This window comes from Esox lucius, chromosome 24, assembly GCF_011004845.1.
Source record: "Esox lucius isolate fEsoLuc1 chromosome 24, fEsoLuc1.pri, whole genome shotgun sequence".
NCBI classification, from domain to species: domain Eukaryota; kingdom Metazoa; phylum Chordata; class Actinopteri; order Esociformes; family Esocidae; genus Esox; species Esox lucius.
Genome location: NC_047592.1, coordinates 4,682,849 through 4,699,245, shown reverse-complemented (window position 1 = coordinate 4,699,245; position 16,397 = coordinate 4,682,849). Strand labels below are relative to the sequence as shown.

General features: G+C 44.6%; 2 protein-coding genes across 2 annotated transcripts in view; one reads left to right on the top strand and one right to left on the bottom strand.

Annotated features, from left to right (window-relative positions):
- The window catches only part of LOC105030914 (leucine-rich repeat and fibronectin type-III domain-containing protein 4), a 46,648-nt gene extending 35,200 nt beyond the window's left edge, over positions 1–11,448 (bottom strand). The window contains exons 1-2 of the mRNA XM_013140504.3: positions 10,822–11,448; positions 8,626–9,298 (exon numbers count right to left, since the gene is read on the bottom strand). The gene's annotated coding sequence lies outside the window, so the exon portion shown is untranslated. The remainder of the gene's footprint in view (positions 1–8,625; positions 9,299–10,821) is intronic.
- LOC105030915 (pyruvate carboxylase, mitochondrial) overlaps positions 1–16,397 on the top strand; it is a 202,581-nt gene that overhangs the window by 149,092 nt on the left and 37,092 nt on the right. Inside the window, exons 13-14 of the mRNA XM_029117567.2 lie at positions 15,904–16,048; positions 16,249–16,338. Coding sequence (XP_028973400.2) covers positions 15,904–16,048; positions 16,249–16,338 — 235 coding nt within the window. The remainder of the gene's footprint in view (positions 1–15,903; positions 16,049–16,248; positions 16,339–16,397) is intronic.

The following is a 16,397-nucleotide window of genomic DNA, read 5'->3' as shown; positions in this document are numbered from 1 at the left end:
GATGAGAGGGACGAGGGAGGGGTAACGACCTGCCCAGGCGGAGAGAGGGAGAGACAGAGGGTGGGAGGGAGTAAGGGAGGAGAGAAAGAGACGGGTGAACGAAGAGAGGGATGAGAGATGGAGGTGAAAGAGGAGAGTGGGTAAATCGATGCCTGCAGTAAACAAGGTGTGGTAGTAAGAGGGGGGGGTGGAGCGAGAGACTGATGGTAAGAAAGGGAAAGAGAGAGAGAAGAGAGAAGATGGGGGGCAGAAGAAGCCAGTGTGATTTTGCCAGGCACTCGCCTGCCTGGTAGTGACCTTTTAAAACTGTCCCAAAAACACAGAACACGTAGTTTGTGAACACCGATATCTACTGGTTATAGCCTGTCGGTTTAGCATGAAAGGTATAGAAACTGAAGTATATATTTAGGTTTTTATGTTTTGAATTCCGTATGTGTGTAATATTAATTTTATGACTCCGGCTGTGTAGATCCTGGATCGTGATTAGTCAAGCTGTGTCTCAGGCCGCGTGCTATTGGCCGTCAAAGTCACACCTCAGGGTTCCATCTGTCAGGGATGTCTGGGTGTCCATAAGAGAACCATCCTGCTCACGATGATGTCTGAATCAACTGTTGTTCAAATCCCACCCTACGACCTCCCCAGCCCACTAGTCTTCTGCTGTATGGTGAACTGGAGACCCAGGTCTGGTTAGAGGGGCAGAAAGTAGGTGTGAATTAGGTTCCAGAGCTCAATTTCAGAGATTACAGTATGTATCTCCCCTTGCTTCCAGGCTAGCATTTGGTTTTGTGACAGCGCCCAAGTCGTCTTATTTCTGAAGATTAGTTCACCTCTGAAATATTCTCTCCCCTAAAGACTGCCAGTTCAGAGACCAGCACAGAAACCAGAGCAGACACCTGTACAGAGACCAGCACAGAAACCAGAGCAGAGACCTGTACAGAGACCAGCACAGAAACCAGAGCAGAGACCTGTACAGAGACCAGCACAGAAACCAGAGCAGAGACCTGTACAGAGACCTAGCACAGAGACCAGCACAGAGACCTGGACAGAGACCAGCACAGAAACCAGAGCAGAGACCTGTACAGAGACCAGCACAGAAACCAGAGCAGAGACCTGTACAGAGACCAGCACAGAAACCAGAGCAGACACCTGTACAGAGACCTAGAACAGAGACCAGCACCGAGACCTGGACAGAGACCAGGACAGTGACCAGTACAGAAACCAGCACCGAGACCTGGACAGAGACCAGAACAGAGACATGGACAGAGACCAGAACAGAGACATGGACAGAGACCAGGACAGAGACCAGGACAGAGATCTGGACCGGCACCTGCACAGAGTCCAGTACAGAGACCTGGGCTGAGACCAGTACAGAGACCTGGACAGAGACCAGTTTAGAGGTCAGGACAGCGACCAACACAGAGACCAGGACAGAGACCAGGACAGAGCAGCCCCAAACCGCCATGGAATTTTGCCTCCTGACTGTTTTAACGACAAGCCTCTGATGGTCCAGAGATAGTGTGAGAGAACTTTCCCTGAGTACTTTGTTAGACCAAATACTGATACTCTGTTAGACCAAATACTGATACTCTGTTAGACCAAATACTGATACTCTGTTAGACCAAATACTGATACTCTGTTAGACCAAATACTGATACTCTATTAGACCAAATACTGATACTCTGTTAGACCAAATACTGATACTCTGTTAGACCAAATACTGATACTCTGTTAGACCAAATACTGATACTCTATTAGACCAAATACTGATACTCTATTAGACCAAATACTGATACTCTATTAGACCAAATACTGATACTCTGTTAGACCAAATACTGAACAGGATGCTAATATTGAGCTGGCGTGCTTATTATAATTACGTTATAATTACAATACCCTTTTTTAAGAAAAAGAAACATTACATCTAGAAAACTAAATGAATTATTTGTCTCACTGCACACTTCGACGTTATGACTGACTGACTAATTATATTCAGGCAAACATCACAAACGTGTACAATTAGGTAAATGGACCCAACTAAATAAGCATTATTAAGTGATCATGACATGTATTTCTATATTGCATAATGATCATTAATTACTATAACTATTAATTAATAAGGCTATGAGGCCTGTATATAATTATTTAGTTTCATCTTGATTAATTTGAAACATATTTGTGTCCTTTGCTCGTTCATAACAATTGCCAAGACATTGGGACCTTTCTATTGAAGTTAACAACACTGAGATGTTATCAGTGTTCACAGAGAACAGATCAAAAGCTATTGATTGAATGTTTAGCAGATATCCTCTATAAAGCAGGAGCCAGTTAGGGCAAAACATTTACAATAAATGTAACTGTTCCAAAAATGTTCTGGAGCAGTCAATAAATAAGAAGTGCTTTTAAGTGCATTTAGTAGCAATTTCTATGTGGAAATAGCTCAGCGAGATTTATCTAAGCTTCTGCAAAGCTTCTAAAGATGAATTTAGCCTTAAGATTCTTTTGCAAAACTGGGAAGGGGAACATAACACACCACTGCTGTTATTAGAAGGGATATATCTAATTAAATGCCAAAAAATATTAGTTAACAAGTCAAATAAAGTTAGCTACTGTAGTTAGCTGAAGTTAGCGAGTTAACTTGAAAACTGAAGGTAGCTAGTTATCTGTTAAGCTGAAGTTAGGAAGTTATCTAGTTTTGAAGTTTGTTACCTAGCTTTTAAGTGATAAGAATGCCAGTGAGCCAACAGCATGCTTCTTTTGGTCTGCATTCTTTCGTATAAAATTATTTTGTATTTCCTTGCATATTTTTTATTTCTTTAATCAGAATCATAGCAGGTTTGGTTATATGTAATGATATAAACAACAACCAGAGTTTTTTTTAAAATTGTAACATGGCAGAAATAATTACAAAAACGATTGCAAATGACAGAGAGATAGAGATGGAGACAGAGAGATGGAAAGAGATGGGGACAGACAGATGGAGACAGACAGATGAAGACAGAGAGGTGGAGACAGACAGATGGAGACAGAAAGATGGAGACAGAGCGGTGGAGACAGACAGATGGAGACAGACAGGTGGAGACAGGCAGATGGAGACAGGCAGGTGGAGACAGAGAGATGGAGAAAGACAGGTGGAGACACAGATGGAGACAGAGAGGTGGAGACAGACAGGTGGAGACAGGCAGATGGAGACAGACAGGTGGAGACAGACAGGTGGAGACAGGCAGATGGAGACAGACTGGTGGAGACAGGCAGATGAAGACAGAGAGGTGGAGACAGAGAGGTGGAGACAGACAGGTGGAGACAGACAGGTGGAGACAGAGAGGTGGCGACAGACAGGTGGAGACAGGCAGATGGAGACAGGCAGATGGAGACAGACAGGTGGAGACAGGCAGATGGAGACAGAGAGGTGGAGACAGACAGGTGGAGACAGACAAGTGGAGACAGGCAGATGGAGACAGAGAGGTGGAGACAGACAGATGGAGACAGACAGGTGGAGACAGGCAGATGGAGACAGGAGGTGGAGACAGACAGGTGGAGACAGGCAGATGGAGACAGGAGGTGGAGACAGACAGGTGGAGACAGGCAGATGGAGACAGAGAGGTGGAGACAGACAGGTGGAGACACAGAGGTGGAGACAGAGAGGTGGAGACAGGCAGATGGAGACAGACAGGTGGAGACAGGCAGATGGAGACAGGCAGATGGAGACAGACAGATGGAGACAGACAGATGGAGACAGACAGGTGGAGACAGACAGGTGGAGACAGAAAGGTGGAGACAGACAGATGGAGACAGGCAGATGGAGACAGACAGGTGGAGACAGGCAGATGGAGACAGGAGGTGGAGACAGACAGGTGGAGACAGGCAGATGGAGACAGAGAGGTGGAGACAGACAGGTGGAGACACAGATGGAGACAGAGAGGTGGAGACAGACAGGTGGAGACAGAGAGGTGGAGACAGACCGATGGAACGGTGAATCCATAACGGGGCAAAGGGGTGTATTAAACACCTGTTATTCATTGTGAACATGGAGACAGGAACTACTACTCCAAAGGGAGCATGGGAGGTGGGTGAGAGGGAGAGGGAGAGGTGAAAGGGAGATGGAAAGAGACAAAATGGCTGAAGGTGTTAAAGAAATTCAAACTAACCTCCTTACACCAGCGACAGTGTGTGTGTTGTGGGTTGTCTGTGTGTGTCAATGCTGGAGAATGACAGAGGGATCCAAAATATAGACCCAACAAGAGAGATTGAAAAATAGCCTTAGTTCCAGTTTTACTTTCTGTTCTAGTGGTGTGTGTTTGTGTGTGTGCGTGCGTGCATGCGTGTGTGTTTGCGACTGCAGAGCTGGACAATCTGGGAATAAAATGCATTATTTAATTCAAAAGCATTTTTCTCTGGTATAGGTTATATGTTACAATAAACAATTATCGGTGAAAGGGCTGCAATAATTGGTCAGTGTTGCTGGTGCTGAAAAAAATTATTTTTCCAGTTCTTGTGTGTGTGTGTGTGTCTGATTACTCATCTCTCTACCTCCCTCTCTCCTTCTCTCTCTCTCCCTCGCTCCTCCCTCTCCTCTCTCTTTCTCCCTCCCTCCCTCCCTCCCTCCCTCTCTCTCTCCCTCTCTTTCTCATTCATGGGTGTGGGGTTTTCCAAACATTGGCAAAATGCAAAGTTGCAACAGAACACGTTACTAACGATAGATGAACCAATCAGAGCGGGCCTATAGAAGTGACGGTATGGAGACGCCGTAGCCCGATGACCAGAGCGCATGCAGCGTTGCCATTCGCTGCGCCTCATCTGACAGCTCTTGGGTTAGCGTGCCGCTGCCCCACAGCTCCGTGTTCTCTTGTCGTACGGCTGTCAGCCTCTCACGATCTCTGAAGCTTTCAAAAATGTCTGTGTTGCATGTTCGCATTTTGGGAAGTAGCGTCCTCTGTTTGTTGGGGATGTTGTGAGGAATCTGTGTCTGCCTTTTCCGGTTCCTCTGCCCGCGGATGTCTAGTTTAAGTGAGACAGTGTCACTCTGGTAATTGTTCGATAACTGATTCCAGACGGGTAGGGGTGCTGAGAAATTCTCAAAATGTATTTCCACCAATCAGGCACCCTGTGTTGATGATTAGCCCACAGCTGATTGGTTCATTCTACCAGTGGGTAGTAATCTCAGTGACACAGCATGGCCCCAAGGCCTCAGGGGTGTATGAGCACACACACACACACACACACCACCCATACCACACACAAACACACACACACACACACCACACACAGCCACACACACATGCATACCACACAAACACAAACAGACACACACACACACACACACACTACACACACAGATACTGATCATGACCGTGTATCAAGATTACTTAATACTGATCATGACCCTGTATCAGGATTACTAGGTACTAATCATGACCCTGTATCAGGATTACTAAATACTGATCATGACCCTGTATCAGGATTACTAGGTACTAATCATGACCCTGTATCAGGATTACTTAATACTGATCATGACCCTGTATCAGGATTACTTAATACTGATCATGACCCTGTATCAGGATTACTTAATACTGATCATGACCCTGTATCAGGATTACTAGGTACTAATCATGACCCTGTATCAGGATTACTAAATACTGATCATGACCCTGTATCAGGATTACTAGGTACTAATCATGACCCTGTATCAGGATTACTAAATACTGATCATGACCCTGTATCAGGATTACTAGGTACTAATCATGACCCTGTATCAGGATTACTAAATACTGATCATGACCCTGTATCAGGATTACTTAATACTGATCATGACCCTGTATCAGGATTACTAAATACTGATCATGATCCTGTATCAGGATTACTAAATACTGATCATGATTATGGTTAATATTAATGTTAGGATTAGGATCAGGGTTAAAGTTGGAATTAATGTTAGGGTTATGTTCAGGGTTAATGTTAGAATTAAATATGAAGTTTAGGTATTATACAGCCTGGTAAAGTATTGACTTAAACAAACATTTAAAACAAACATTTCTGTCAGAGTCTGTAGGTTCACAGCCCATCCAATATGCCCTAGAAAATAACCAGTCACACACACACACACACACACACAGACAGTCTCTAGACTTCAGGGGTGTATTTAATGAGCTGTACACAATGTTGTGCTGGGCTGCCTGGTGCAGTTAGAAATGTGTTTTCCAGAACGGATATGATTGTCAAGGTAAGGATGCCCAAATACACACACACACAAACACATAGTCAGACTATAAAGACACACAGACACACACACACACACCCATAGACCAACATAAAGAGATACACCCAGAAAGAGACATAGACACACATAGAATGAACCCACGCACGGACACACAAACACTCACAGACTGACAGACAAACACACAGATGCACCCACAGAAAAACACACACTGACAACCACACACAGATACACACACACACACACACAGACAGACACAGAGACACAGAGACACACACACACACACACACTAAGACACACACATCCTGGCAGTGAGGCAGGTCTTGGTGGCAAGCCAAGAAGTAACTGACAGCTGAAAGGGTTAACTGTCTAAAGTTAGCCATGCAGACGGCCAGCCAGGTGTGTGTGTGTGCCTTTCTCCTTTTTCTCTCTCTCTCTCTCTCCCTCTCTCCCTCTCTCTCTCCCTCTGGTTGTCGTGGTGACAGCCTGTTCCCTTCATCAGTAACCTGCTGTTCCCCAACAGCTCGTGAATGAGTTAATTAGCCGTCTTTTCATCCCTCCATCTCACCAGTCCCCCAACAGCTCGTGAATGAGTTAATTACACATCTTTTCATCCCTCCATCTCACCAGTCCCCCAACAGCTCGTGAATGAGTTAATTACACGTCTTTTCATCCCTCCATCTCACCAGTCCCCCAACAGCTTGTGAATGAGTTAATTACACATCTTTTCATCCCTCCATCTCACCAGTCCCCCAACAGTTGTGAATGAGTTAATTGCACATCTTTTCATCCCTCCATCTCACCACTCCCTCCAGGACAGAGATATTGGTTGTGATGTGGCGTGCTGAAATGTTTGATTTCGCTGTGACAATTATGATGCTTAGCGTGGCAATTTGAAATGACTCTGGCTAATTTGTCCAGGATTTAAAGAAATGCTTGATGAGGCCAACGGTATGTGTGGCTTCATTGATCCATATTTACCAGTAAATGTGCCGTGGGATGTTTCAATTCGGAGCACTATGTATTGTCCTCTGGTGACCGGACCATTTTATGTCATAGTGACACGATGATTTGGCAGGCTAATGTGTAAATAGTGCATTGATTGGTCAAACATGTAAGCCTCCTAGTATACAGGAAATGCGTGATTTTGCTAGTAATTGCAATTGCAGATTCCATCTTTAATTCGCATGTTCCATCTATTAATTCCACTCTTTATCATTTCTCCATCACTATCTCCATCTTTATAGCAATCTTTCCATCATTATCTTTCTATCGCTCCATCCTTTTCATCATATTACTTATATCTTCTTATCTGTTCGTCTTTCCATCTGTCTTCATCTCTCTGTATCTATTTTCTCTCCTATCTTGTGTTTTCATCTCTCGCCCCCCCCCCCCCCCCCCCATTCCCCCAAACACCCAGATGCCCTGTATTAATTTCAGACAATTTCTACAGGAGGAAAATAATGGAGCAATAGCATTTCTTTCAGTTTTGGAAGATTTGTTGTGTGGAGTGCATTGGATGTTTTGGTTGGCTTTGATGTGCAAAATCAAGTTTGACATTTGAAATGGGAAATTACCAACAACATTACCAAAAAAATTTTAACACGGATTCCGTATTTCCTGCTGTGATGGAAAATTCCTGGAAAACAGGACGAACAAATTAAGAAACAGCGTCTGTACGAACACTTTTTCCTTCAATCCAAACACACAGATTGAGATATAATCCAGGTGACGTCCAATCTATTCTCTAATCTGGCATATCGGCCTGTTGCTTTCACTAATCTGCCCTAAAGAGACACAGCCTAAAAATAGCTGTTCTGTTCATGTGGTTGTATTTCTGTTTGTTCGCACATCTGTTTTTTATTTATATCTCTGTGTGTATGTATATCTGAGGGTGTGTGGGTGTGTGCGTGTGTGTGTGTGTGTGTGTGTGTTTGTGTGTGGTATAGAGTGCTATTCTGTAGCTAGCAGTCAGTAATATATTGACAGTTAATTGATTTGAATAGTTACTGACTGTGTCCATAGCAAGCCATGTGAATACACAGTATATATATTTCACTGTGTTGTGTGTGTGTATCCATAAAGTACATTTTGTGTGAGTGTGTGTGTGTGTGTATCCATAAAGTACATTTTGTGTGAGTGTGTGTGTGTGTGTGTATCCATGAAGTACATTTTGTGTGAGTGTGTGTGTATCCATAAAGTACATTTTGTGTGAGTGTGTGTGTGTATCCATAAAGTACATTTTGTGTGAGTGTGTGTGTGTATCCATAAAGTACATTTTGTGTGAGTGTGTGTGTGTATCCATAAAGTACATTTTGTGTGAGTGTGTGTGTGTATCCATAAAGTACATTTTGTGTGAGTGTGTGTGTGTGTGTCCATAAAGTACATTTTGTGTGTGTGTGTCCATAACATACCTTTTCTGTCTGTGTCTCCAGGCACAAATCAGCTGAACACAATGTCAATCAATGTGGTTGTTCTGGTTTGTTCCATTTGGGTGTGTGTGTGAGTGTGTGCTTTCAACAGTGTGTGTGCGTCGTCGGTCTGACACACACTCATTCAAAGCGAAGGATTTGGGTTTCCCAGTCACATGCCCCACAATCCCCAATATCGATTTAGTTCCACGGCACACCTCAGGAACGCCCAATCCCATTCATATTACAGTCAAACAGAATCCAGAAGGAATTCCCAAAACAAAGGTTTTAGTTCTTCTCGTGATTCCATAATATTTCGTCCTGTTTTGGCCATCTGCTAATACTTGTGGAAAAGAACCATGGAACGTAGGTCAGGCAGATGTTGCCCTGTTCTATTCTCTCCTTCCTCCCCTGGTTTCCAGGGCCTCTTCTGGGACAACTCATCCGTCCTTCTGCTCACTTTCTGCCCTCCCTCTGTTAGCTGTTACGTTCTCCTCTCTTTTCATCCCCCTGTTTAATGAATCATTCCCGGCGTTCCGCATCCCAGCGCAGTTCCTCTTCTGAAAGATTCCTTGTGTTCTTTCATTCCTGGTGATTCCGGTCCTCTCTGGAGCATCACCCGAGTTTAGAGCCAGAGAAGGGAGATGGATGAAAGATTACATTTGTTTTGGTTGACCTGTAATAGAGCAGAAACAAATGAGAATTCAAATTATGTCAGTATGTGTGTGTGTGTGTGTGTGTGTGTGGGTGGTGGTGCTGGGGGTGGGGGGTGGTCAAACGCAATACTGTCAACTGAGTGGTTAAGGTCTCAGTGGTTAGGACATGGTTAAGTTCGGGTATTAATTCTGATTGGTTAAGGTCTCAGTGGTTAGGATATGGTTAAGTTCAGGTATTAAGTCTGAGCGGTTAAGGGCTGATGTTTGGAATAGGGTTTTTTGGGCTTGGTTTGGGCTTGGGTTAAGCTGTGGGCTAAGGTTTGGGCTTGGGTTAAGCTGTGGGCTAAGGTTTGGGCTTGGGTTAAGCTGTGGGCTAAGGTTTGGGCTTGGGTTAAGTTGATGTATTCTTTCAGTGTTTACATCGAGGGCTAACGTTTGTGTTAGGGTTTGGTAGATGTTTTGTGTTCGGGGTTAGTTGAGGTATGTATTCGGAGTGGTTAGGTCAAGGGCAAACTGAGAGGCTCTTTTCTATCATGCAACCTTTGGAGACCTAGAGTCAGGGTTTAATGTCCATCTGCCAACAGCAACGCCATAACCACTGCAAACCTACTTCACTCTAATTGTGCTCACTGTTGCCCCTACTGACCGGTTCTGGATGCACGGCTCGACATTTTGGAGACCTCGACAAACATCACATTTCAGCGGGGAACTTTGGTGATCTCCCTGCACTGTTGCTGCTAATGTCACATTTTGAAGGCAAATCCCGAAGGATGTCCGATTTCTCCCTCCTTCTCACCCTCTCTCTCTCTCCCTCTCTTTCCCTCTCCATCTCTGTCGCTCCATCTCCTTCTCCCTATCTCTGTCGCTCTTCCTCTCAGTGTGGATAAGATTTGCTGCTCTTTTGTCTCCTTACCTGTCCGTCCAACACACTCACACACGCAAACAAGCTCACAGACGCACTCAGACACGCATGGTGACCGGTCAGCCTTGTCTTTCAGAGGACACTAGTCCTGTGTGGAGTGTGCTTGTCTGGAACGGGCTTTGTGGAGAACAGTGTGATAGTTTGGGATTCACCCTGAATGCTGCCAGCTGTCAATCACATGTCCCCGAGGCTGACACCTCCACCAACAAAATCACTTTAACCACCGCTTAAGCACCCGTGTGTGTGGGTGTGTGTGTGTGCGGGTGTGTAGGTGTGTGTGTTGTCAGATCGGCTCTGCCGGTATAGATTTGACGTCTCTATGTTCGCCGTCTCTGTCTACCTCTTTCGTTTTCTCTCTCTCTCTCTCTCTCTCTCTCTGTCCATCGCTATCCCAATTTTCTATTGATACAGTTTTTTTTTCCGAACACATCCCTTTGTACGTGTTTATATGTCTGTATAGGTCTTTAGACGTTAAATAAATATACAGTGCATACATAGTTTATACATCTGTGTTTTCCATTTCGAACATCATCCTACTGTAGTTTTCCCAGACATCCGGTCCTCCCTCTCTGGTCCGCTCTTCTGCTCCCTGCTTTGCAAGATCTGAAGGGATGAACTGACCTGGTTATCTGGATCCTTCTGTACGTAATCCCAGAACTCCGGTATCCCGGAGCATTGAATCCTTTCTCCTCCTTATTCCTTGATCCATGCGGCGTGCTGCTCCTCAGAATAACAGACAACCTCGTCTGTCTGTCTCCCGCTCTCCTCTCTGCTCCTCTCCTCGCTCCCGCTCTCTTCCCCCTCTCTCTCCCTCTCTCTCATTGTCGCTGTCTCTCTCTCTCTCTCTCTCGTTCCGTCGCCGCGCTCTCGTTCCGTTGTCCGCTCTCGTTTCGTCGCCCCGCTCTCGCCAGCTGTACGGCTCGGGAATCTCTTCAAAGGACAAACCCTCTTTCTTTCCTCATCCTCCTGTTTTTATCTCTACCTCCTATTATCCATCCTGTCCGTAGATTGCATTTTTAAGTCATCTTAATCCTCGTGTACAGGTACTGAATGAAGAGACAGGGATATAAAGGGAGGGAAGATTAAATCAGAGATGGACAAACACGGCCGATAATTCCCCCTGTAGTTTGTTAGTAGTCCTACTGTCTTCATTCATCCGTGCAGGGCTTTATTTCCTCCTCTCGTCCTCTCCACGGGTGGATGGTTACTGCAGAGGGAGGACAGCAGAGCGGGTCTGCTCACTGTGTGCAACCTGCACTGACTGGAGGAGGGAGGGAGTCCAGGGAGATTGGGGAGGGAGGTTGTGGAGAGATGGAGATGGGGAGGGAGGGAGGGAGGGAGGGAGGGAGGGAAGAGAGGAAATGTTGGGAGAGAAGGAAAGGGGGGAGGGAGGGAGGGAGGGAGGGAAGAGAAGAAGTGGGGGGGGGGGGGGCAAAGGAGAGCGGGAGGAAGGGAAGAAGATGAACAGACGAGTAGAGGGTGAGGGAGGGAGGGAAAGAAGAGGGAATGTTTTTGAATTTTAAAAGCCCTTCCTGGGGTCGGGACACTACAGTCACCACCATTCAACCCCCCAGACTCCGGGCTCAGACACACCGGGCAAAATACAATGTGTTACATGTGGGAGGAGAGGAGAGAAGGAGTAGGGGCTGCAGGGGTGGAGAGAAGGAGAGACGGAGTGGGGGAGACACAGAGAGGTGTGGGAGAGGCAGAGAGGGAGGTAGCGGGATGGGGCGAGAGAGAGAGAGAAGTAGATGAAGTGATTGAGTGCGAGAGAGAACGATAGAGAGAGAGAGCGAAAGTGTTTGAGAGAGAGAGTGAGAGAGAGAGAGAGAGAGAGAGAGAGAGTGAGTGATAGCAAGCCCCTGGTGTCTCTATTTGCGGACAGGAAGGGAGAGATGAAAAACGCAGAGAGCAAAGTGATGGAGAGAATCAGAAGCAATATAAGTGTGAGTGACAGAAGGAAAGAGGGATGGAAAGAGGGATGGAAGGAGGTGGGATGGAAGGATGGAAAGAGGGATGGTTGGAGGAGGGATGGAAGGAGGAGGGATGGAAGGAGGAGGGATGGAAGGAGGAGGGATGGATGGAGGGATGGAAGGAGGTGGGATGGAGGGATGGATGGAGGAGGGATGGAAGGAGGAGAGATGGAAGGAGGAGGGATGGAAGGAGGAGGGATGGATGGAGGAGAGTTGGAAGGAGGAGGGATGGATGGAGGAGGGATGGAAAGATATTTGTGGAGAACTGAGCGGTGATTGAAAAACAAGGCTTTAAATGAAACAGGAGTACGAGGTCCTGGTCAGACTAGTCCCGCTGAAGATGAGTGTGTAATTGTGTAGTTAACCAAGTTTAAACACACATACCCAGTTCACCCACACACACACTCCCAGATAGTACACACATAGCAAAATTTGACTTTGATGGGTGGAATGGGGTGGTGATTGGATAAAGAAAGAAAGATATGAATGAGAGGGAGAGAAAGAGCACACGAGATAGGGGGAGAGGGACAGACCAAGCAGTAAACTATTGATTGTGTAAGTGTTCACACCTTTGGTTAATATGGGGTGAAGTTACCTTGGGCAGCAAATACAACCAGGAGACTATTTGAATGATTCTCTACTAGCTTTGCACGTCTGGACTGAACGATTTTTGGCGTGGTAAAATTGATCAAGCTCTGGCCAGTTGGATGGGGACCTTAAATGGGGACCTTTGATGAAGATCTATTTTCCAGCCTTTCCCACATATTCTCAGTTGGATTGAGGTCCGGGGTTTGACTTAGTCAATCAAGGATATTCACATATTTGCCCCTTCAAGTCATTGTCAAATTAATCTCCACCGCAGTCTGTGTGCTCTGGGTCAGGTTTTCTTCAAGAATGTCTCTGTATTTTCCTCTGTTCATCCTTCCCTTAAGCGTGACAAGTTTCCTAGTCCACGCTGTTGAGAAGCATTCCCAAAGCATGATGCTGCCACCACCATGCTTCCCTTTAGGAATGGTGTTCTCAGGATGATGTGTAGTGTTAGGCCTTTACACAATTTTGGTCAAATCAGACAATATAATCTTCTTTCACTTGATGTTAGAGGCTCCAACATGCCTTCTGGCAAACTCCATCCAAGATGTTGTGTTCTTTTCTATTTGCCACTTCCATGGGGGTCACTTTTGTGAAGCACCCAGGCTATTTTTCCAGTATACAAACTGTCTCCCAGCTCAGCCATGGAAGACCATAACTCCTTTAGAGCTGCAACAGGCTTTCCTGACTACGGCCCTTTTTCATCCGGAACAAAGAGAGGTTATAGTTCAGTGAGAGGTTATAGAGGTTATATTCCAGTGAGAGGTAATATAGGTTATAGTCCAGTGAGAGGTTATAGAGGTTATATTCCAGTGAGAGGTAATATAGGTTATAGTCCAGTGAGAGGTTATAGAGGTTATTGTCCAGTGAGAGGTAATATAGGTTATAGTCCAGTGAGAGGTTATAGAGGTTATTGTCCAGTGAGAGGTTATAGAGTTTATAGTCCAGTGAGGTTAATAGGACAAATTTCTTCCATCATCCGGTTGTTCTTTAAATTTATTTAATAAATATAATTGATGGGTTGATAAGAAGGTTACAATTCCTGGGCTCCAGGAAACAGCTGTTGTCAAACACAAACACAAACACACACACACACACAAAAGATCTAAACCCCTGACCCTCTAAACAGTCCAATCAATAGAGAAAGTCTTTAACACACAACTGATTACACCTACACGTTTGTGTGTGACAGGGTTCTGTGTGTATGTGTGTGTGATAAAGACAGGCTTGTGTGTGTGTGATAAATACCGGGTTGTTTGTGTGTTCGTAATAAAGGCAGGTTTGTATGTTTGTCTTGTTTACGGCCGAGTAGTTTAGAACCCAGGGATAAAGGGATGGAGACGCGACAGAGAGGGGGATGGAATGACAGATTACCTGACATCCCTTCATTCAGCCCCTGATCACAGGGAAGGAGGGAAGGTGAAGATAAAAAGAGAGAGGGATGGAGGAGAAGAAGAAACACAAACACAGACAGTGTAGCAATAACACAACGCTAGTGAGAGAGAAAGAGGGGAAAGGTAAAGAGCTTTGTAGCTACATGTGATGAGCACTTTAACTTTGACACAGAAATCAATCAGTGTTTCAGGGGGACATTGAGGGGGCGATTGTAGCAGTGGGTTCACTACAGATTTAATCCTAAATTAGATGTTTGTTCTTCCCCCCTTCCCCGCCCCACCGCGTCCCAAAAAACATTGAGTTTTGCATTTACAGGCATGTGGTTTTTGGGATCGTCGGGTCATCAAGGGTCATTTTTATGTTATTAAATCCTGGTACTGGGCATGGAACACTGAGGTTTGGTTTTAAGCATTTTCAAACCTTTCCTAAACCTAATTTTATACCAATCCTTTACACTAAGAAGGGATGTAATAACATCCCAATTCTCCTAAATTAAACAGTTTGACCTAATAGCAAAACTTAAAACGGGGACACTGAATCACAATGTGAAGGCAACAGACTCTCCATTTAATCAAGTCACTTATTGACATTTGTCCATGTTCAATGTATTCAGTACTTTACCTTCAGTATTCTAATCAACAGGATTCCATGTATTCAGTACTTTACCTTCAGTATTCTAATCAGCAGGATTCCATGTATTCAGTACTTTACCTTTAGTATTCTAATCAACAGGGTTCTATGTATTCAGTACTTTACCTTCAGTATTCTAATCAGCAGGATTCCATGTATTCAGTGCTTTACCTTCAGTATTCTAATCAACAGGGTTCTATGTATTCAGTACTTTACCATCAGTATTCTAATCAACAGGGTTCTATGTATTCAGAACTTTACCTTCAGTATTCAAATCAACAGGGTTCTATGTATTCAGTACTTTACCTTCAGTATTCTAATCAACAGGGTTCTATGTATTCAGTACTTTACTTTCAGTATTCTAATCAACAGGATTCTATGTATTCAGTACTTTACCTTCAGTATTCTAATCAGCAGGATTCCATGTATTCAGTACTTTACCTTCAGTATTCTAATCAACAGGATTCCATGTATTCAGTGCTTTACCTTCAGTATTTCTAATCAGCAGGGTTCTATGTATTCAGTACTTTACCTTCAGTATTCTAATCAGCAGGATTCCATGTATTCAGTACTTTACCTTCAGTATTCTAATCAACAGGATTCTATGTATTCAGTACTTTACCTTCAGTATTCTAATCAACAGGATTCTATGTATTCAGTGCTTTACTTTCAGCTTTCTAATCACTATTGTTCTATACATAGTTCTGAATTCTGGTACAAAACATTCTTCCAGGAGAATGACACAGACACACACACACATTACTCCCAGGAGTTTCACTCTCAGTTACTCAGTGTCTGTGCGCATCTGTATGTGTGTCTGTGCGTGCATGTGTGTGTGTCTGTGTTTGTGACTTCTTCTGGGGACCATAATTTTTAACATCATCTTCAAAATTAACGATGTGTTCACAGATAAACCATTGTTTATTTCTGTCACTTGCTCTCTTAACACATCCCAATCTACTTCATTCACTTGGAAGGTTAACAGACTTTCATTGCTCAATGATGATGAAAATACCTAATAGGATATACAATGAACTAACTGTATTTCCATCCGTGTCTCCCTCCCTCCCCCTCTGTTCTTTCCCTCCCTTTTTGCCTCACTGTCTCTCCCTCTCAGACCAACATTCCCTTCCTCCAGAATGTTCTGAGCAACAGCCAGTTTCTCCAGAGCACGGTGGACACTCAGTTCATCGATGAGAACCAGGACCTGTTCATCATGAAGCCTGTTCAGAACAGAGCCCAGAAACTACTTCATTATCTTGGTACTTGTTTTACACGTGCGCACACACACACACATGCAATCTCACCACAATATACATGTCATGAAAAGAAGACTTACAAGAACACATTTGATTAGAATTTGTCAGGACAGTATTTATGCAGCATCGGATGTCAAAGTTCACTGATGTAGAGGTTTTTCATACTAAACCATTTTGGGCTGATGTGTCCCTGTGTTCATCAGGTCACGTGATGGTGAACGGACCCACCACGCCCATTCCTGTCAAGGCCAAGCCCTCCTCCATTGATCCGGTCGTTCCTACTGTACCCATGGGTATGTCAATCAGCCTCACTGGCCAATCAGAGTTCAAAATCAGCCTGCAGTATGGTGTG